Source organism: Oncorhynchus clarkii, chromosome 1 (genome assembly GCF_045791955.1).
Source record: "Oncorhynchus clarkii lewisi isolate Uvic-CL-2024 chromosome 1, UVic_Ocla_1.0, whole genome shotgun sequence".
Lineage (NCBI taxonomy): Eukaryota > Metazoa > Chordata > Actinopteri > Salmoniformes > Salmonidae > Oncorhynchus > Oncorhynchus clarkii.
Window position 1 is genome coordinate 16,377,785 of NC_092147.1, and position 21,879 is coordinate 16,399,663.

The 21,879-nt window shown below is 43.4% G+C and overlaps 1 protein-coding gene across 4 annotated transcripts; it reads left to right on the top strand.

Moving 5' to 3' along the window:
* Positions 1-253: 253 nt before the first annotated feature.
* On the top strand, positions 254-20,227 carry LOC139371137 (amyloid-beta A4 precursor protein-binding family A member 3). Of its 4 annotated transcripts, none has more exons than XM_071111449.1 (12): positions 254-542; positions 1,280-2,448; positions 5,058-5,088; positions 5,212-5,357; positions 5,877-5,963; positions 14,476-14,664; positions 15,100-15,279; positions 15,879-16,091; positions 17,058-17,177; positions 17,599-17,739; positions 17,853-18,107; positions 18,795-20,227. In XM_071111449.1, exons 2-11 carry the CDS (start codon positions 1,420-1,422, stop codon positions 17,922-17,924), a joined length of 2,208 nt encoding a protein of 735 aa, XP_070967550.1. In that variant the 5' UTR covers positions 254-542; positions 1,280-1,419; the 3' UTR covers positions 17,925-18,107; positions 18,795-20,227. The 4 variants fall into 4 exon arrangements, with proteins under 4 accessions (XP_070967550.1, XP_070967462.1, XP_070967375.1 ...); XM_071111361.1 differs by having other exon boundaries at positions 269-542; positions 17,853-18,151; positions 18,496-20,227; XM_071111274.1 differs by having other exon boundaries at positions 269-542; positions 17,853-18,151.
* The last annotated feature ends 1,652 nt before the right edge of the window (positions 20,228-21,879 follow it).

Below are 21,879 nucleotides of genomic sequence, written 5' to 3' on the forward strand. Positions count from 1 at the left end.
AGCAAAGGGTCTGAATTCTTATGTAATAAGTTATTGATATTTTTTATTTAGAATAAATTAGCAACATTTTCTAAAAGCCTGTTTGTGCTTTGTCAATATGGTGTATTGTGTGTAGATAATTTAAAAATGTTTATTCCATTTTAGAATAAGTAACGTAACAAAATGTGGAAAAGTCAGTGGGTCTGAATACTTTCCGAAGGCACTGTATGAAGTTCAGTTTGACAATAGATTGAGCATGACTTAACTCAGTTTTACGCATGCGCACTACATCAACATGGTTTGTAGCGGCAGAGAGAAGACCACCGAAACAATTTATGTAACTCTGTAGTAGAGATGCATACAACAGCAGCAGCATTTTATGTTTCATACTCGAGACGGACGTACTGCTAATTGACTCAGCACAGTGTTGTTAAAAGTGTAGCTATTACTACGAAGACACTGCTATATTGCTGACTTGTTTCGTTGCAAAAGAGTTCCCAGCCACGTCAACTTCATCCGTGGCAGTAAAGTTCAAGCATTCATCGGATCCAGAATTTAACAGGGTGAGCATCTGGATCATGTCAGTTAGGGTGGTACTGCCAATATCGCCCTAAATGTCCTTAACTTGTTCGCAAACCAGCAGGAAGATTACTAAAGCTTATTGGCTGTAAATTAGCTGAAAGTTAGCTGAGTAGCTAGCCATACTTGCTAACGCGTTAGCTAAGCTAAATGAAGCTAACGTTAGCAAATTAGCTCTGGTGATTCAGTCAGGCTACAACAATGTAATACTGCAATTTCTCTAGCTAACAGCAGTGCAAGCATAATTATATGTTTTCAGTGTCATTATTGGGAAGACTGGTGTCTTGTATTTGTAAGTGTTAAATAGCTCACCATCATAATTACTTATGATGTTAGCTAGGATAATTGTTTTATATTGGTTACAGCTTTTTTTTGTAACATATGGAGAAAATGTTGCAATGACGACAGTAGCTTAATACGAATACAAACATACCGTATTGTCAGGCTAGTTTCACAAAGGGGACTTGGTGTCACATGACCATAACATGTACTTTGAGCCTGAAGCAATAGCAGCACTTCTTTCTTGGACATAGGTCAATGAAGACAAACAGGGTGCTTTCATTATCCCCTGCACAAGAAATGGGGGATGTGAAAAGCATTTACAATTTTGATTACTGTAGGATAGTGTTAGAGGATATGCAATTTGATGGTGTAAATATAAATGATTATTCATTAAGTAATATATTTTAATGTATGTTTTTAAAATGGTCTACTTTCACAGTGAAACAGTATAGTAACCCCTTTAAATGGCTCAACCTTTGCCGAAACACCCCACAAGACATTGAAAGGTGCTTGTATGTGGAGTCTCTATCATGTCAACTTGTTGATGTGTTGCCAAAGACCCGTACTCCTATCCAGAAAATGGAGGCCGATAATTGCCCTGCTGGAAACAAGGTGGAACAAACAGATGCCTCACCTCAACAGGAGAACACTGCTTGTGGTGGACCTGCTGTAGGTGATCCAGACAGTCAAAGCCAGTCACATAAAGCTGCCTCCAAGGCTTCCCACCCTGAATCAGAGGACCTGGACTCCTTTAACCTGATAGAGCCCCCTCCTCTGGACTGGAGGTCAGACGACTCTAGTGAAGCAGGGTCAGTGGAAGAGATGGATGATCCCGGCTTTCCTCCCTCTGTCGCTGTGGACAGTCCAGAGGATGTACTAGGTGAGTCCCTATCTGCCGTGGATGGAGTAGGTGAGTCCCTACCTCTCTTGGACACCAGTGACACTGTAGCTTTACCTGTGGCAGTTAGCCAGGAGGAGCTAATCAACTTTGCTCCTGAGGATAGAACCCCAACTGAACGGATCCTGGATCCTTGTGAAAAGGAAAGAGTGGTGGAGGAAGAGAAGAAGGTTGAGATCTGGAGACCAGGTGACGAAGACCACACTCGGATCCACCACCTGTTGAACCGACTCCAAGTCATCAGAGAAAGCCCTTTCCCCAGGAACTCAAGCACTGACCCTGCACCATCAGCGTTCTCTGAGTCCTCGGACTTTGACCCTGCAGGCCCATCTCTGTTGACTGACGTCAGCCCTTTCCTACCAGAGCAGAACCTGAACCAGGCCTCGGGGCTGCTGTTCTCTGAGAGTCAACAGAGAGACCTATTAGGGCTGCTGGAGTGTACAGAGATCGGGGTTCCCCAGCCCAGTCCCTCTGATACCCATGTTCTTCCTTACATGGCCCGGAGAGAAGAGATGGATGCGGTGGTGTCTGTCTCCTACAACCAGGAGGACGGGGAGAGGTTCTGGGACCACTTTGGGAACAGCGGGCGGCTGCGCCACATAGATGACTCTGTTGACTCTATCCCCGAGGATGAGGTCCCAGAGCCTGTGTGGATGAAGTTAGGGGAGGAGGCTCCAGAGGAGGTCAACGATGCAGAGAACAGTGAGCGGGTAGGTGTGACATGCTGAAAGATGGTTATTAATGATTAATGGTGGTGTTATAATACTGAACAAAAATATAAACAACATGCAACAATTTCAACAATTTTAAAATTCATTAGGCCCTACTCTCAGGGGCACAGCCATGGGTGTGCCTGGGAAGGCATAGGCCCTCCCACTTGAAGAAGCCAAGGTCCTGGGCTGTTGTGGTTACACGTGTCTGCGGTTGTGAGGCCAGTTAGACGTACTGCCAAATTCTCTTAAACAATGTTGGAGGCGGCTTATGGTAGATAAATGAACATTCAATTCTCTGGCAACAGCTCTGGTGGACATTCCTGCAGTCATCATGCCAATTGCACGCATCCTCAACTTGAGACATCTGTGATATTGTTGTGTGACTAAACTGCACATTTTAGAGTGGCTTTTTGTCTCCAGTACAAGGTGCACCTGTGTAATGATCATGCTTTTTAATCAGTTTCTTGATATTCCACACCTGTCAAGTGGAGGGATTATCTTGGCAAAGAAGAAATGCTCACTAACAGGGTTGAAAAACCAATTTGTGCACAACATTTCAAAAATACAATTTTTGTGTGTATGGAACATTTCTTTTCTTTTGCTCGTGAAACATGGGACCAACACTTCACAATATTTTTTGTTCGGTCAAGTATAGAGGTCGACCGATTATGATTTTCAATGCCAATACCGATTATTGGAGGACCTAAAAAAGCAGATACCGATTAATCGGCTGATTTTAAAATAGAAATATGTATTTATTTGTAATGACAATTACAACAATACTGAATGAACACTTATTTTAACTTACTATAATACATCAATAAAATCAATTTAGCCTCAAATAAATAATGAAACATGTTCAATTTGGTTTAAATAATGCAAAAACAAAGTGTTGGAGAAGAAAGTAAAAGTGTAATATGTGCCATGTAAAAAAAAAAAGCTAACGCTTAAGTTCCTTGCTGAGAACATGAGTACATAAGAAAGCTGGTGGTTCCTTTTAACATGAGTCTTCAATATTCCTAGGTATGAAGTTTTAGGTTGTAGTTACTATAGGACTATTTCTCTCTATACGATTTGTATTTCATGTACCTTTGACTATTGGATGTTCTTATAGGCACTTTAGTATTGCCAGTGTAATAGTATAGCTTCCGTCCCTCTCCTCGCCCCTACCTGGGCTCGAACCAGGAACACACCGACAACAGCCACCATCGAAGCAGCGTTACCCATGCAGAGCAAGGGGAACAACTACTCCAAGTCTCAGAGCGAGTGACGTTTGAAACGCTATTAGAGCACACCCCGCTAACTAGCTAGCCATTTCACATCGGTTACACCAGCCTAATCTCGGGAGTTGAAAGGCTTGAAGCATTGCGAAGATCTGCTGGCAAATGCACAAAAGTGCTGTTTGAATGAATGCTTACGAGCCTGCTGGTGCCTACGACTGCTCAGTCAGACTGCTCTATTAAATCATAGACTTAATTATAACATAATAACACGCAGAAATACGAGCCTTTGGACATTAAAATGGTCGAATCCAGAAACTATCTTTCAGTGAAAATGGAACCGTTCCGTATTTTATCTAACGGATGGCATCCCTAAGTCTAAATATTGCTGTTACATTGTACAACCTTCAATGTTATGTCATAATTATGTACAATTCTTGCAAATTAACTACGGCCTTCGTTAGGAATAAATGGACTTCACACAGTTCGCAATGAGCCAGGCGGCCCAAACTGCTGCATATACCCTGACTGCTTGAATGGAATGCAAGAGAAGTGACAATTTCCCTAGTTATAAGAAATTCATGTTAGCAGGCAGTATTAACTAAATATGCAGGTTTAAAAATATATACTTGTGTATTGATTTTAAAGAAAGGCATTGATGTTTATGGTTTGGTTACATTGTTGCAACGACAGTGCTTTTTTCCGCAAATGCGCTTGTTAATTCATCACCCGTTTGTCGAAGTAGGCTGTGATTCAATGAGAAATTAACAGGCACCGCATCGATTATATGCAACGCATGACACGCTAGATAACTACACATGGTGGTTGATATTGCTAGTTTAACTAGTGATTATTTTAAGATTGTTTTTTATAAGATAATTTTAATGCTAGCTAGCAACTTACCTTGGCTTATTGCTGCCCTCACGTAACAGGTAGTCAGCCTGCCACGCAGTCTCCTCGTGGAGTGCAATGTAAGGCAGGTGGTTAGAGCGTTGGACTAGTAACCAGAAGGTTGCAAAAACGAAGGTAAAATTCTGTCGTTCTTCCCCTGAACAAGGCATTTAACCCACCAACCCTAGGCCGTCATTATTTAACTGACTTGCCTAGTTAAATAAAGGTGTAAAATATTAAAATATATATATATATATATATATATATATATATATATATATATATATATATATATATATATATATATATATATATATATATATCAGTGTCCAAAAATACCGATTGTTATAACTTGAAATCGGCCCTAATTAATCGTCCATTCCGATTAATCGGTCGACCTCTAGTAAAGTATAAATTATTTTGCTGATGATTGATTGGTTCAAATGAGCTGTGTCTTTTACTTTGTTCAATTATCATTGACCTCTTCACTTACAGGGCACAGAGGACCACCCAGCCTATAAAGATGGTAAGCTAAACACAGGCTATGTAAAACTTCTGTGCTTCTTTTATTGGAATCTCAATATTAATAATAATAGCAGTAATAACAATAGTAATACATTTCTGATAAGTCACTTTGTTTTTGTGTCAGTGCCTGGCCCCTGTGACCCAGATGACCTCCTGGATGGGGTCATATTTGGGGCCAAGTACCTGGGCTCCACCCAGCTCAAGTCTGACAAAAACCCTTCCACCAATGCCCGAATGAAACAGGCCCAAGAGGCTGTGGACAGGATCAAAGTAAGTTTACTTTTGGCATTTTAGTCATTTAGCAGATGCTCTTATCCCAAGCAACTTACAATTTGGTGCATTTATCTTAAGGTAAGACAACCATATATCTCAGTCGATTGAGACTGCTAGGGTTTAGAGTGTGCTGCGGCAGAACCTTGTTTTCTTCCCCGCTGTGGGTTGGTGCTACAGTAAAACTTTTCCTCAATAAAGCATCTATGACTGCAAAGTCAGTGCTAGTAAGAAAAGAAAGGTGCAATTTCAATGGCAGGGTGTTTTTTTCCCCTTCTACTTTTTGAAGAGGTAGGTTTTTAGACGTGGTCGGAGAATTGGCAGGGACTGTGCTGTCCTGACGTTAGGGGGAAGCTTGTTCCGCCATTGGGGTGCCAGGATAGAGTACAGCTTTGACTGGGATAAGTGGGAAGTGGGGGGGCCATAAGTGCCAGAATGGGTCAGACAGATCATTCTGCTAAAAAGCAGTGATCTGCTTTAGATTGTGTCATCAAAACATCTGCTCTTGTCTTTCTCCAGGCCCCAGAGGGAGAGTCTCAGCCTATGACTGAGGTGGATCTCTTCATCTCCACTCAGCGCATCAAAGTCCTCAGCGCAGACACACAGGTTTGGTTTGAATGAATGACAAAGTAGCATTCCTTGAATAAAAGTGTCTAATTTGCGTCGTACTCAGCCTGTACAGTTGAATAGGCAAATGAATTTTGTGACAGTTTTTCAGCTTTTTCCCTACTTAATGGCTGGCTGGTCCTAGATATATAGTGGTTACTGTTAAACTAGCCTGGCCATCTTTGTCGTTAGACCCAGTGGGAATGGATCTATCATGGATTTTTTTCATTAGTGTTAAACTTACACCTAAAGGTTCAGCCCCTGGGTTGACCGTGATCTTGCAGAGTTCCTCCACCTCAAGAATTGCTTTTGGCGAAAGACTCAGCACACGCTGACTGGCTCTTGTTCAGGCAAATGAGAAATAAGTGCACTCAGGCTATCCGGGAGGCCAACGTTAGTTACTTTAAGGAGCAGTTCTCTCTCTGTGGGTCTAACACCAAGGAATTCTAGAAAACGGTTAAAGACCTGAAGAATAAACCTTCCTCCTCACAGCTGCCCATGTCCCTTAATGTTGATGATGTGATTGTTACTGACAAGGAGCACATGGCTGAGCTCTTTAAATCACCACTTCATTAAGTCAGGATTCCTATTTGACTCAGCAATGCCTCCTTGCCCGTCCAACATTTCCTAATCTCCCACCCCTTCTAATGCGACTATCCCCAATGCTTCTCCCTCTTTTTCCCCTGCCCTGCTACAAAGTTTCTCCTTGCAGGCAGTCACTGAGTCCGAGGTGCTAAAGGAGCTCCTTAACTTGTTATGGCTGCAATCCCGTTAACGGGATAAGTGTCATCAACAACCGCTGAATAGCATAGCGCTACATTCAATGAATATTACGACAAATATTTATATTCATGAAATCACAAGTGCAATATAGGGAAACACAGTTTAGCCGTTTGTTAATCCACCTGTCGTGTCAGATTTTGAAATTATGCTTTACAGCGAAAGCAATCCAAGCGTTTGTGTAAGTTTATCGATCGCACGACAAAACGTTAAGTACACTTAGCATCAGGTACTTTGGTCCCGAAAATCAGAAAAGCAATCAAATTAATCGTTTACCTTTGATCTTGGGATGTTTTCACTCACGGGACTCCCAGTTACACAACAAACGTTCCTTTTGTTCCATAAAGATGATTTTTATATCCAAAATACCTCCGTTTGTTTGTCTCGTTATGTTCAGAAATCCACAGGAAAGAGGGGCCACGACAAAGCAGACAAATTCCAAATAGTTTCCATAATGTCCACAGAAACATGGCAAACGTTTTTTATAATCAATCCTCAGGTTGTTTTAAAAATATATAATCGATAATATATCAACCGCAAATGTCTTTCACAGTAGGAGAGGGAAAAGCAATAGCTGTCCAAACTCTTGCGTGAGCAAAACTCATGTGACGCAATGTTGACGCAATGTTATCTATCTGGCTCATTTTTCAAAATAAAAGCCTGAAACTATGTCTGAAGACTGGTGACACCTTAAGGAAGCGATAGGAAAAGGAATCTGGTTGATATCCCTTTAAATGGAGCAAAGGGAGGCTATGAGACATGGAGTTTTCAAAATAAAAGCCACTTCCTGTTTTGATTTTCCTCAGAGTTTCGCCTGCAATATCAGTTCTGTTATAGTCACAGACAATATTTTTACAGTTTTGGAAACTTTAGAATGTTTTCTATCCAATACTGATAATACTATGCATATGTTAGCAACTGAGACTGAGGCGCTGGCCGTTTACAATGGGCACCTTTTCATCCAAGCTACTCAATACTGCCCCTGCAGCCATATGAAGTTAAACTGGGTCAGATGGTTTAGACCTTTCTTTTTTTTAAGGTTGCTGCCCCTATCTTCGCCAAGCCCATCTCTGACCCTTTTAAACTGTATCTTCTCTCTAGGGAGGTTCCCATTTTATTTAGATTTTATTTTTATTTCACCTTTATTTAACCAGGTAGGCTAGTTGAGAACAAGTTCTAATTTACAACTGCGACCTGGCCAAGATAAAGCATAGCAGTGTGAACAGACAACACAGAGTTACACATGGAGTAAACAATTAACAAGTCAATAACACAGTAGAAAAATAAAAAAAAGAGTCTATATACATTGTGTGCAAAAGGCATGAGGAGGTAGGCGAATAATTACAATTATGCAGATTAACACTGGAGTGATAAATTATCAGATGGTCATGTGCAGGTAGAGATACTGGTGTGCAAAAGAGCAGAAAAGTAAATAAATAAAAACAGTATGGGGATGAGGTAGGTAAATTGGGTGGGCTATTTACCGATGGACTATGTACAGCTGCAGCGATCGGTTAGCTGCTCAGATAGCAGATGTTTGAAGTTGGTGAGGGAGATAAGTCTCCAACTTCAACGATTTTTGCAATTCGTTCCAGTCACTGGCAGCAAAGAACTGGAAGGAAAGGCGGCCAAATGATATGTTGTCTTTAGGGATGATCAGTGAGATCCACCTGCTGGAGCACGTGCTACGGATTGGTGTTGCCATCGGGACCAGTGAACTGCGATAAGGCGGAGCTTTACCTAGCATGGACTTGTAGATGACCTGGAGCCAGTGGTGGGTGGTATAAGATGCTTTAGTAACAAAACGGATGGCACAGTGATAAACTGCAACCAGTTTGCTTAGTAGAGTATTGGAAGCTATTTTGTAGATGACATCGCCGAAGTCGAGGATCGGTAGGATAGTCAGTTTTACTGGGGTAAGTTTGGCGGTGTGAGTGAAGGAGGCTTTGTTGCGAAATAGAAAGCCAACTCTAGATTTGATTTTAGATTGGAGATGTTTGATATGAGTCTGGAAGGAGAGTTTACACTCTAGCCAGACACCTAGATACTTATAGATGTCCGCATATTCTAGGTCGGAACCATCCAGGGTGGTGATGCTAGTCGGACGTGCGGGTGCAGGCAGCGAACGGTTGAAAAACATGCATTTGGTTTTACTAGCCTTTAAGAGCAGTTGGAGGCCACGGAAGGAGTGTTATACGGCATTGAAGCTCGTTTTGAAGATAGATAGCACAGTGTCCATGGAAGGGCCAGAAGTATACAGAATGGTGTCGTCTGCGTAGAGGGGGATCAGGGAATCGCCCGCAGCAAGAGCAACATCATTGATATATACAGAGAAAAGAGTCGGTCTGAGAATTTAACCCTGTGGCACCCCCATAGAGACTGCCAGAGGACCGGACAACATGCCCTCCGATTAGACACACTGAACTCTGTCTGCAAAGTAGTTGGTGAACCATTCAAGGCAGTCATTAGAAAAACCGAGGCTACTGAGTCTGCCGATAAGAATATGGTGATTGACAGAGTCGAAAGCCTTGGCAAGGTTGATGAAGACGGCTGCACAGTACTGTCTTTTATCGATGGCGGTTATGATATCGTTTAGTACCTTGAGCGTGGCTGAGGTGCACCCGTGACCGGCTCGGAAACGAGATTGCACAGTGGAGAAGGTACGGTGGCATTCGAGATGGTCAGTGACCTGTTTGTTGACTTGGCTTTCGAAGACCTTAGATAGGCAGGGCAGGATGGATATAGGCCTGTAACAGTTTGGGTCCAGGGTGTCTCCCCCCTTGAAGAGGGGGATGACTGCGGCAGCTTTCCAATCCTTGTGGATCTCAGACGATACGAGAGGTTGAACAGGCTGGTAATAGGGGTTACGACAATGGCGGCGAATAGTTTCAGAAATTGAGGGTCCAGATTGTCAAGCCCAGCTGATTTGTACGGGTCCAGGTTTTGCAGCTCTTTCAGAACATCTGCTATCTGGATTTGGGTAAAGGAGAAGCTGGGGAGGCTTGGGCGAGTAGCTGCGGGGGGGGAGGGGGGCTGTTGGCCGAGGTTGGAGTAGCCAGGAGGAAGGCATGGCCAGCCGTTGAGAAATGCTTGTTGAAGTTTTTGATTATAATGGATTTATCAGTGGTGACCGTGTTACCTAGCCTCAGTACAGTGGGCAGCTGGGAGGAGGTGCTCTTGTTCTCCATGGACTTTACAGTGTCCCAGAACTTTTTGGAGTTAGAGCTACAGGATGCACATTTCTACTTGAAAAAGCTGGCCTTTGCTTTCCTGACTGACTGCGTGTATTGGTTCCTGACTTCCCTGAACAGTTGCATATCGCGGGGACTATTCGATGCTATTGCAGTCTGCCACAGGATGTTTTTGTGCTGGTCGAGGGCAGTCAGGTCTGGAGTGAACCATGGGCTTTTTCTGTTCTTAGTTCTGCATTTTTTGAACGGAGCATGCTTAGCTAAGATGGTGAGGAAGTTACTTTTAAAGAATGACCAGGCATCCTCAACTGACGGGATGAGGTCAGTATCCTTTCAGGATATCCGGGCCAGGTCGATTAGAAAGGCCTGCTCGCAGAAGTGTTTTAGGGAGCGTTTAACAGTAATGAGGGGTGGTCGTTTGACTGGCGACCCGTAGTGGATACAGGCAATGAGGCAGTGATCGCTGAGATCCTGATTGAAGACAGCGGAGGTGTATTTGGAGGGCCAGTTGGTCAGGATAACGTCTATGAGGGTGCCCTTGTTTACAGGTTTAGGGTTGTACCTGGTGGGTTCCTTGATGATTTGTGTGAGATTGAGGGCATCTATCTTAGATTGTAGGACTGCTGGGGTGTTAAGCATATCCCAGTTTAGGTCAACTAACAGAACATACTCTGAAGCTAGATGGGGGGGCGATCAATTCACAAATGGTGTCCAGGGCACAGCTGGGAGCTGAGGGGGGTCGGTTGCAGGCGGAAACAGTGAGAGACTTATTTCTGGAGAGATTAATTTTTAAAATTATAAGTTCGAACTGTTTGGGTATGGACCTGGAAAGGCAGCCACAGTTCGTCCTTTATTTAAAGGGGGAGATCAAGCTGATCCTAAATGTTATAGGCCTATTTCTATTTTGCCCTGTTTATCAAAAGTGTTAGAAAAACTTGTCAGTCAATTCTGGCTTTCTGGATGTCTATAGTATTCTCTCTGGTATGCAATCTGGTTTCTGCTCAAGTTATGGATGTGTCACTGCAACTTTAAAGGTCCTCAATGATTTCACCATTGCCCTTGATTCTAAGCAATGTTGCTCTGCTATATGTATTGACTTGGCCAACGCTTTTGAAACGGTAGATCATTCCATTCGTGTGGGCTGGCTAAGGAGTATTGGTGTTTGAGGGGTCTTTGGTCTGGTTTGCTAACTAGCTCAGAGTGCAGTGTATAACGTCCAAACATCTCTCTTAGCCACTGCCTGTCACCAAGGGAATACCCCAAGGCTTGAGCCTAGGCCCCACTCTCTTCTCAATTTACATCAACAACATAGTGGGGCAAAAAAGTATTTAGTCAGCCACCAATTGTGCAAGTTCTCCCACTTAAAAATATGAGAGAGGCCTGTAATTTTCATCATAGGTACACTTCAACTGTGACAGATAAAATTCGAAAAAAAATCCAGAGAATCACATTGTAGGATTTTTAATGAATTTATTTGCAAATTATGGTGGAAAATAAGTATTTGGTCACCTACAAACAAGCAAGATTTCTGGCTCTCATAGACCTGTAACTTTTTCTTTAAGAGGCTCCTCTGTCCTCCACTCGTTACCTGTATTAATGGCACCTGTTTGAACTTGTTATCAGTATAAAATACACCTGTCCACAACCTCAAACAGTCACACTCCAAACTCCACTATGGCCAAGACCAAAGAGCTGTCAAAGGACACCAGAAACAAAATTGTAGACCTGCACCAGGCTGGGAAGACTGAATCTGCAATAGGTAAGCAGCTTGGTTTGAAGAAATCAACTGTGGGAGCAATTATTAGGAAATGGAAGACATACAAGACCACTGATAATCTCCCTCGATCTGGGGCTCCACGCAAGATCTCACCCCGTGGGGTCGAAATGATCACAAGAACGGTGAGCAAAAATCCCAGAACCACACGGGGGGACCTAGTGAATGACCTGCAGAGAGCTGGGACCAAAGTAACAAAGCCTACCATCAGTAACACACTACGCCACCAGGGACTAAAATCCTGCAGTGCCAGATGTGCCCCCCTGCTTAAGCCAGTACATGTCCAGGCCCGTCTGAAGTTTGCTAGAGAGCATTTGGATGATCCAGAAGAAGATTGGGAGAATGTCATATGGTCAGATGAAACCAAAATATAACTTTTTGGTAAAAACTCAACTCGTTGTGTTTGGAGGACAAAGAATGCTGAATTGCATCCAAAGAACACCATACCTACTGTGAAGCATGGGTGTGGAAACATCATGCTTTGGGGGTGTTTTTCTGCAAAGGGACCAGGACGACTGATCCGTGTAAAGGAAAGAATGAATGGGGCCATGTATAGTGAGATTTTGAGTGAAAACCTCCTTCCATCAGCAAGGGCATTGAAGATGAAACGTGGCTGGGTCTTTCAGCATGGCAATGATCCCAAGCACACCGCCCGGGCAACGATGGAGTGGCTTCGTAAGAAGCATTTCAAGGTCCTGGAGTGGCCTAGCCAGTCTCCAGATCTCAAACCCATACAAGATCTTTGGAGGGAGTTGAAAGTCTGTGTTGCCCAGCAACAGCCCCAAAACATCACTGCTCTAGAGGAGATCTGCATGGAGGAATGGGCCAAAATACCAGCAACAGTGTGTGAAAACCTTGTGAAGACTTGCAGAAAACGTTTGACCTCTGTCATTGCCAACAAAGGGTATATAACAAAGTATTGAGATACACTTTTGTTATTGACCAAATACTTATTTTCCACCATAATTTGCAAATAAATTCATTAAAAATCCTACAATGTGATTTTCAGGATTTTTTTTCTCATTTTTTCTGTCATAGTTGAAGTGTACCTATGATGAAAATTACAGGCCTCTCATCTTTTTAAGTGGGAGAACTTGCACAATTGGTGGCTGACTAAATACTTTTTTGCCCCACTGTAGCTCAGGCAGGAAGCTCTCTTGAACAGATGATAATCTTATACTGAGCTGGCCCCTCCCTGGATTTTGTGTTAAATGCTCTACAACACAGCATTCTTAATGTCCAACATTCTTTCTCTGCCCATAACCTTGTTCTGAACACCTCCAAAACAAAGGTAATGTGGTTTGGTAAGATGAGTTTGCTTCTTCTGTTGGTTTAGAGCTTGAGGTAGTCACCTCATAAAAGTACTTGAGTATGGCTCGACAGTACACTGTCCTTCTCTCAGCACATATCAAAGCTGCAGGCTAAAGTTAAATCTAGACTTGGTTTCCTCTATCGTAATTGTTCCTCTTTCACCCCAGCTGCCAAACGAACCCTGATTCAGATGACCATCCTACCCATGCTAGATTACAGAGACGTAATTTATAGATCAGCAGGTAAGGGTGCTCTTGAGCGGCTTGATGTTCTGTACCATTCGGCCATCAGATTTGCCACCAATGCTCCTTATAGGACACGTCATTGCACTCTATTTTCCTCTGTAAACTGGTCATCTCTGTATATCCGTGGCAAGACCCACTGATTGATGCTCATTTCTAAAACCCTCTTAGGGAGTAGTGAGGCCTATCTGAGATATCTACTGCAGCCTTCATCCTCCACATACAACACCCATTCTGCCAGTCACGTTCTGCTAAAGGTCCCCAAAGCGCACACATCCCTGGGTCGCTCCTCTTTTCAGTTCGCTGCAGCTAGCGACTGGAACAAGCTGCAACAAATTCTCAAACTGGACAGTTTTATCTCAATCTCTTCATTCAAAGACTCAATCGTGGGCACTCTTACTGACAGTTGTGGCTGCTTTGCGTGATGTTGCCCTTTGTGTTGTTGGGTCTCTACCATGCTATGTTGTTGTCTCTCTTTTTTTTAAATGTTTAAAATGTGTAATTAATTTTTCTCCCCAATTTCGTGGTATCCAATTGTTTTAGTAGCTACTATCTTGTCTCATCGCTACAACTCCCGTATGGGCTCGGGAGAGACGAAGGTTGAAAGTCATGCGTCCTCCGATACACAACCCAACCTAGCCGCACTGCTTCTTAACACAGCGCATCCAACCCGGAAGCCAGCCGCACCAATGTGTCGGATTAAACACCGTGCGCCTGGCAACCTTGGTTAGCGTACACTGCGCCCGGCCCGCCACAGGAGTCGCTGGTGCGCGATGAGACAAGGACATCCCTACCGGCCAAGCCCTCCCTAACCCGGACGACGCTAGGCTAATTGTGTGTCGCCCCACGGACCTCCCGGTCACAACAGAGCCTGGGCGCGAACCCAGAGTCTCTGGTGGCACAGCTGGCGCTGCAGTACAGCGCCCTTAACCACTGCGCCACCCGGGAGGCCCCTTAGGTCTCTCTATGTAGTGTTGTGTTGTCTCTTACCGTGATGTGTGTGTATGTATGTTGTCCTATATTTTTTATTTAATACATTTTTATTCCTAGCCCCCTTCCCCGCAAGAGACCTTTTGCCTTTTGGTAGGCCGTCATTGTAAATAAGAATATGTTCTTAACCGACTTGCCTAGTTAAATAAAGAATAATAAAAAAATACCAAATAAAGTGTTAGTAAACAGTTTCTATACATTCATCCCTCCTGCTTCTCCTATAGGAGGCCATGATGGACCACCCTCTCCAGATGATCTCCTATATCGCAGACATCGGCAGCATCGTGGTCCTGATGGCCCGCAGGAAGCCGGCAGTGGGCCGTAAAGGCCAGGAGGAGAACCCCACCGGGGCCAACTCCCCCGGGCCACAGAAAAAGTGCTGCATGATCTGCCATGTGTTTAACTCTGATGATGTGAGTCAGCCAAGTGGAAACCGTACAACTTTATGTTCAATATGTTTTGTGTTTTTTTTGTTGAAAATAATTAGGTTGAACTGTTATTTTATTTCCGGTGCCAGTCTTTTTCTACAGTACTTGAGCCAACTTGTCGTTGTTTTGCCTAAGCAACTAGGTAAACCAGCTTTATTGAATACAGAAAGAAACAACCTGGCACACAGGTTATTTTTCCATGCCAGGAGTCGATTAACAGGAGGAAACACTAATTAGCAGTTCATTAGATTATTATAGGTTAAGGTTCGGTTTAATAATACGTTAGCCACAGCCTATTTTGTCTACTTGAACTACTCTGTGAGATGGAACAGGTATGTAAAGGATTACCATACTGTTGGCTGCCAGTCTGGAACATGTCTGAACACGCCCACTGACTCACTGTCACTTTCCTGCATGTAGGCACAGGTGATCGCTCAGGCGATTGGCCAGGCCTTCGGTGTGGCCTACCAGCAGTTCCTCCATGCCAACGGCATCAAGGCCAGCGAGCTAAAGCCCAGCGAGTACAGTGACTACCTGGGCACACAGGAGCTCTACAACGGAGACCTGGTGCACTTTTCTGATTCAGATAATATCAGAGAGGTACAGTAACACTCAATTTTAGCACCTTGTTGTTAGGACCAGCCGGGGTGTCTTTTTAAATGTAGGTCTACAAATGCGGTATTCCTCCCTGCAGGGATTCTCAACCCTCTCCTTGGGGACCACCAGACGTTTCACATATTGGTTGTAGCACTAAACTGGCACTACTGATTCAATCACCAAGCCCTTAACTAATCGAATCAGGTTTGCCAATTCAGGGAAACAACAAATGTGTGAAACATCTGGTGATCCCTGATGAGAGCTTTGGGAAGTACTTGCCTAGATAACAATATTTTTTAACATTTGGTTGTTCATGGAGATAATATTGTCCTTAATAAACCAGAGGTATTTGTGGTTTTACACTATGCAACAGCCACTTACTCTTTTGCTCAAGACACCGATGAAACAGATCCATACATTTCATGATTTTAGTGAAATGTACATCAATGTTGTGTAGCGTTAAGATAAAATCATGTTTAAATTGGGTTAGGTACTCCCTGAACTTGTCAACTGTTTTACATCTTGTAATTTGTTTCCCTACTGAACACCACCCAGATGAAATTCCATCTTTCTCTAAAACCACCTTCCTGCTGTCTGTCCAGGTGTCCATCTCCAAGGCTCCCGGGGAGATAGTGGGGGTGGCGGTGGTGGAGTCGGGCTGGGGGTCCATCCTGCCCACGGTGGTGGTGGCCAACCTACTCCACGGTGGCCCTGCAGAGCGCTGCGGGGCCCTCAGCATTGGAGACCGCATCATGTCTGTCAATAGCACCAGCCTTGTGGGCCTCCCCATAACCACCTGCCAGAGTATCATACGGGTAAGAGGGGGTTGTGTTGTGCATCTGTTTCACTAGTTCCTGTGACTGTTGGTTGTCTATCATGTAGTTCGTAGAATGCACACTAGATGGTGCTGTATTGCTGAAGTCATACAGCAGGGTTCCCCAACTGGCGGCCCACAGGTTATTTTTATTTGGCCCATGTTGACTCCAATGCTTCTCACATTTGTGTGAAGTTGGCTGGATGTCCTTTGGGTGGTTGACCATTCCTTGAAAAACCCAGCAGCTTTGCAGTTCTTGACACAAACTGATGCGCCTGGCACCTACTACCATACCTCGTTCAAAGGCACTTAAATATTTTGGCTTTCCCATTCACCCTCTGAATGGCACACACGCATCCCATGTCTCAATAGTCTCAAGTCTTTAAATGTCCTTCTTTAGCCGGTCCACTCCCCTTCATCTACACTGATTGAAGTGGATTTAACAGGTGACATCAGCTTTCAACAGGATTCACCTGGTCAGTCTGTCATGGAAAGAGCAGGTGTTCCTAATGTTTTGTATACTCAGTGTATGATCATATACAAATGTAATCAAGGTTTGTAAGACAGATTATATCTTTTTGGGCTTCCGGTCAATTTGCAGCCCGGCCCCTTGACTATCTACTCTAGAAAATAATCTAGTTGATGATCCCTGGCATAGACTGATGCGGGTGACGTGTCGAGTGGGAGATCAATTGGTGGAAATGTTTGCCTTCTAAAGTATCATTTCGGCATGCGGTTGGACTTGATGGTAGGATGTTGGATTTCTTTACCTAATGTTCTGTGCCCCGCACATGCACGGATGCACACACACAATACCCATTCTGTGAATGCCTTTCTTCATGTACGGAGCACAGAATGCAATTAGATAGTGAATGGATACTTTAAGGTGACATAGAAATGTATGTTGCAGGAATCTCTCCAGTATTTGTATGATGTATTTTCCCCTTTTTTGTTGTTTTTATAAAAGGATTTGAAAAACCAAGCCGAGGTGAAGCTCAGTATTGTCCACTGCCCTCCCGTCACCATGGCTATAATCAAGCGACCGGACCCAAAATTTCAGTTGGGCTTCAGTGTGGAGGACGGCATTGTAAGTGACATTTACTTTTTATATCATTTTACTCTACATTTTTATTAAAATAAAAACGATGTATATGTATTCAACTCCCAGACAGGATCTAACATTCAGGTTATTAATGTTTTATTTATGTCAATATTTATTTGGGTCAGGCCCTGTCCAGTCAGTAGTGAGTAATATGCATTTGAGATTATTTTTTGTTTCTCACTGCGAACATGGTCTTGAATAAAGTTAATCTAAAATCAATGTGGTCTGAAACAGATTTTTTTCGATTGAATAGTACCTGTACGACATCCATTTTATGAAAGTCCATAGTAGTAAAGCAAAAAGGGTAAATTGCCCACTTTCATAGCTTCACAACCTTCAATCACCTCAACTCTCTCGTGTATCTTTTCATTCTGTATCTTTCTCATACCCATGTTGCCTTGAGCAGATCTGCAGTCTGATGCGTGGAGGGATTGCGGAGAGAGGTGGCATCCGGGTTGGACACCGCATCATTGAAATTAACGGACAGAGTGTGGTAGCCACTCCTCACGAGAAGATCATCCACATTTTGACTAACGCAGTCGGGGAGGTGAGAGGATTTCCCCCCCAAATCAGAAGCACTAGATTTAACACTTTAATTTCAAGAAGCCTACTTTCTCTTTATTAGCTTTGACATTCATAACTGCTCATCTTTCTGAACAGATTCACTTGAAGACAATGCCAGCCTCTACATATCGCCTTCTAACGGGACAAGATACGCCAGTATTTCTCTGAGAGAACGGAGAAGAGTGCTGCTGCGCTCACAAGCAAACGAGCTATACGCAAGCCATTCTCCAACTATACACAGGCCATTCTCCAACTATACACAGGCCATTCTCCAACTATACACAGGCCATTCTCCAACTATACACAGGCCATTCTCCAACTATACACAGGCCATTCTCCAACTATACACAGGCCATTCTCCAACTATACACAGGCCATTCTCCAACTATACACAGGCCATTCTCCAACTATACACAGGCCATTCTCCAACTATAACACAGGCCATTCTCCAACTATAACACAGGCCATTCTCCAACTATAACACAGGCCATTCTCCAACTATAACACAGGCCATTCTCCAACTATAACACAGGCCATTCTCCAACTATAACACAGGCCATTCTCCAACTATAACACAGGCCATTCTCCAACTATAACACAGGCCATTCTCCAACTATAACACAGGCCATTCTCCAACTATAACACAGGCCATTCTCCAACTATAACACAGGCCATTCTCCAACTATAACACAGGCCATTCTCCAACTATAACACAGGCCATTCTCCAACTATAACACAGGCCATTCTCCAACTATAACACAGGCCATTCTCCAACTATAACACAGGCCATTCTCCAACTATAACACAGGCCATTCTCCAACTATAACACAGGCCATTCTCCAACTATAACACAGGCCATTCTCCAACTATAACACAGGCCATTCTCCAACTATAACACAGGCCATTCTCCAACTATAACACAGGCCATTCTCCAACTATAACACAGGCCATTCTCCAACTATAACACAGGCCATTCTCCAACTATAACACAGGCCATTCTCCAACTATAACACAGGCCATTCTCCAACTATAACACAGGCCATTCTCCAACTATACACAGGCCATTCTCCAACTATACACAGGCCATTCTCCAACTATACACATGCTCACTCGCAGCCTCATTCTATTTTTTTTCTCCCCATATGCAATTGTACTGTAACAGCTGGCTATTGATACACATAAAGGGGTTCTCCACCTGTACAGAATATTTGATGTATGTATGTTGGAATTACATGATGATACAGCACATTTTGATTTAAAAAAAAAAAAAAAAAAAAAAACTCAGTTTATATTTATGAGATGTTTTAAAGCAAATGATAACTAAGATTGGCAATAGGAAAAGTGAGATTATTTTTCGACTATACTAAGCATCTTAACAGGAACAGCATGAGTACGTACAATTGTCTTCCTCCACCGCTCTTTAGTTGCAATGTGCCTCCTTTGAACTTGAGTTAATGGAGAGAAGCCTTACTGAAGATATCTCTTGTTGTTTCGTGCTTCCCGCCTCATTCTATTTTGGTATTTTATTAGGATCCCCATTAGCTGTTGCAAAAGCAGCAGCTACTCTTCCTGGGGTCCACACAAAACATGACACATAATACAGAACATCATTAGACAAGAACAGCTCAAGGACAGAACTACATGCATTTAAAAAAAGGCACATGTAGCCTACATATCAATGCATACACACAAACTAGGTCAAATAGGGGAGAGGTGTTGCTTTATCTGTTTTTTGAAACCAGGTTTGCTGTTCATTTGAGCATTATGAGATGGAAGGAAGTTCCATGCAATTAGGGCTCTATATAATACTGTACGTTTTCTTGAATTTGTTCTGGATTTGGGGACTATGAAAATACCCATGGTGGCATGTCTGGTGGGTCAGAGCTGTGTGTAAGTTGACTATGCAAACAATTTTGGGATTTTCAACACATTGTTTCTTATAAATATAAGTGATGCAGTCAGTCTCCCCTCAGCTATTAACCAAGAGAGACTGGCACGCATAGTATTTATATCAGCCCTCTGATGACATTAAGAGCAAAACGTGCCGCTCTGTTCTGGGCCAGCTGCAGCTTAACTAGGTCTTTCCTTGCCACACTGGACCACACTACTGTACAATAATCAAGATTAGACAAAACTAGAGCCTGCAGAACTTGCTTTTTGGAGTGTGGTGTCAAAAAAGCAGAGCATCTCTTTTTTTTTTTACGGCTAGACAATGTCATTGACTAACATGCACGTCAACTGGCGACTAAATGAGTTTTAAATTATTACACTGTTTCTCTGAACGGTGTACTATTAAAATGCTGAAATGTATTTTGCATGCCATTCCCTATTCCCATTTCAGTGCCTGGAAGAATTCATAATGTTGACTTCTGTATTTGCAGAATCAAAGGTAACTTTTAGCGTTAGAAAGATGTGTTTTTAATGACTGCAGTTTTGGATGTTTTATTAAATTTGATCTATCCCTGGCAATTGCCATTGTTTATTGATTATGGACTGGGGATATGTGTGACTAAACCATGTATTATAGGCTGTTTCTCTAATGGTATTGTGTGATATGTCTTGTTGCTCTACCTCTACACTTTTTTATATTTAATCCAAAGATTGACGACAAAAAAAGGTGCAGACTAACCTGTGACATATCAACATCTTAGAATACTCATACGTGTGAGTATCAGTATGGTGGTGCATTCTCTTCAATGTATGGATCTTATTTTGAATAAGTTTCAAGCCTGACCCCACAGTGACAGAGCTGGACTGGACAGTAATGAGAAGCTGTCAATGCTGTCTTGCGCCCTGCATCATTCCTATGATAGGAATATGGCCTGGCCACATTGGTCATTACAGGTCAGTACCTGGCTTATAAACTCAGCAAAAAAAGAAACGTCCTCACTGTCAACTGCGTTTATTTTCATCAAAATTAACGTGTAAATATTTGTTTGAACATAAGATTCAACAACTGAGACATAAACTGAACAAGTTCCACAGACGTGTGACTAACAGAAATTGAATAATGTGTCCCTGAACAAAGGGCGGGTCAAAATCAAAAGTAACAGTCAGTATCTGGTGTGGCCACCAGCTGCATTAAGTACTGCAGTGCATATCCTCATGGACCGCACCAGATTTGCCAGTTCTTGCTGTGAGATGTTACTCCCCTCTTCCACCAAGGCACCTGCAAGTTCCCGGACATTTCTGGGTGGAATTGCCCTCGCCCTCTGATCCAACAGGTCCCAGACGTGCTCAATGGGATTGAGATCCGGGCTCTTCGCTGGCCATGGCAGAACACTGACATTCCTGTCTTGCAGGAAATCACGCACAGAATGAGCAGTATGGCTGGTGGCATTGTCATGCTGTAGGGTCATGTCAGGATGAGCCTGCAGGAAGGGTACCACATGAGGGAGGAGGATGTCTTCCCTGTAACGCACAGCATTGAGATTGCCTACAATGACAACAAACTCAGTCCAATGATGCTGTGACACAACGCCCCAGACCATGACGGACCCTCCATCTCCAAATCGATCCCGCTCCAGAGTACAGGCATCGGCTCATTCCTTCGACGATAAACCCAAATCCAACCATCACCCCTGATGAGACAAAACCGCTACTCGTCAGTGAATAGCACTTTTTGACAGTCCTGTCTGGTCCAGCGACAGTGGGTTTGTGGCCATAGGCAACATTGTTGCCGGTGATGTCGGGTGAGGACCTGCCTTACAGCAGGCCTACAAACCCTCAGTTCAGCCTCTCAGCCTATTGCGGACAGTCTGAGCATTGATGGAGGGATTGTGCGTTCCTGGTGTAACTTGGGCAGTTGTTATTACCAGCCTGTACCTGTCCATGATGTTTGGATGTACCGATCCTGTGCAAGTGCTACACGTGGTCTGCCACTGCGAGGACGATCTGCTGTCCGTCCTGTCTCCCTGTAGCGCTGTCTTAGGCGTCTCACTTTACGGACATTGCAATTTATTGCCTTGGCCACATCTGCAGTCCTCATGCCTCCTTGCAGCATGCCTAAGGCACGTTCACGCAGATGAGCAGGGACCCTGGGCGTCTTTCTTTTGCTGTTTTTCAGAGTCAGTAGAAAGGCCTCTTCAGTGTCTTAAGTTTTCATAACTGTGACCTAAATTGC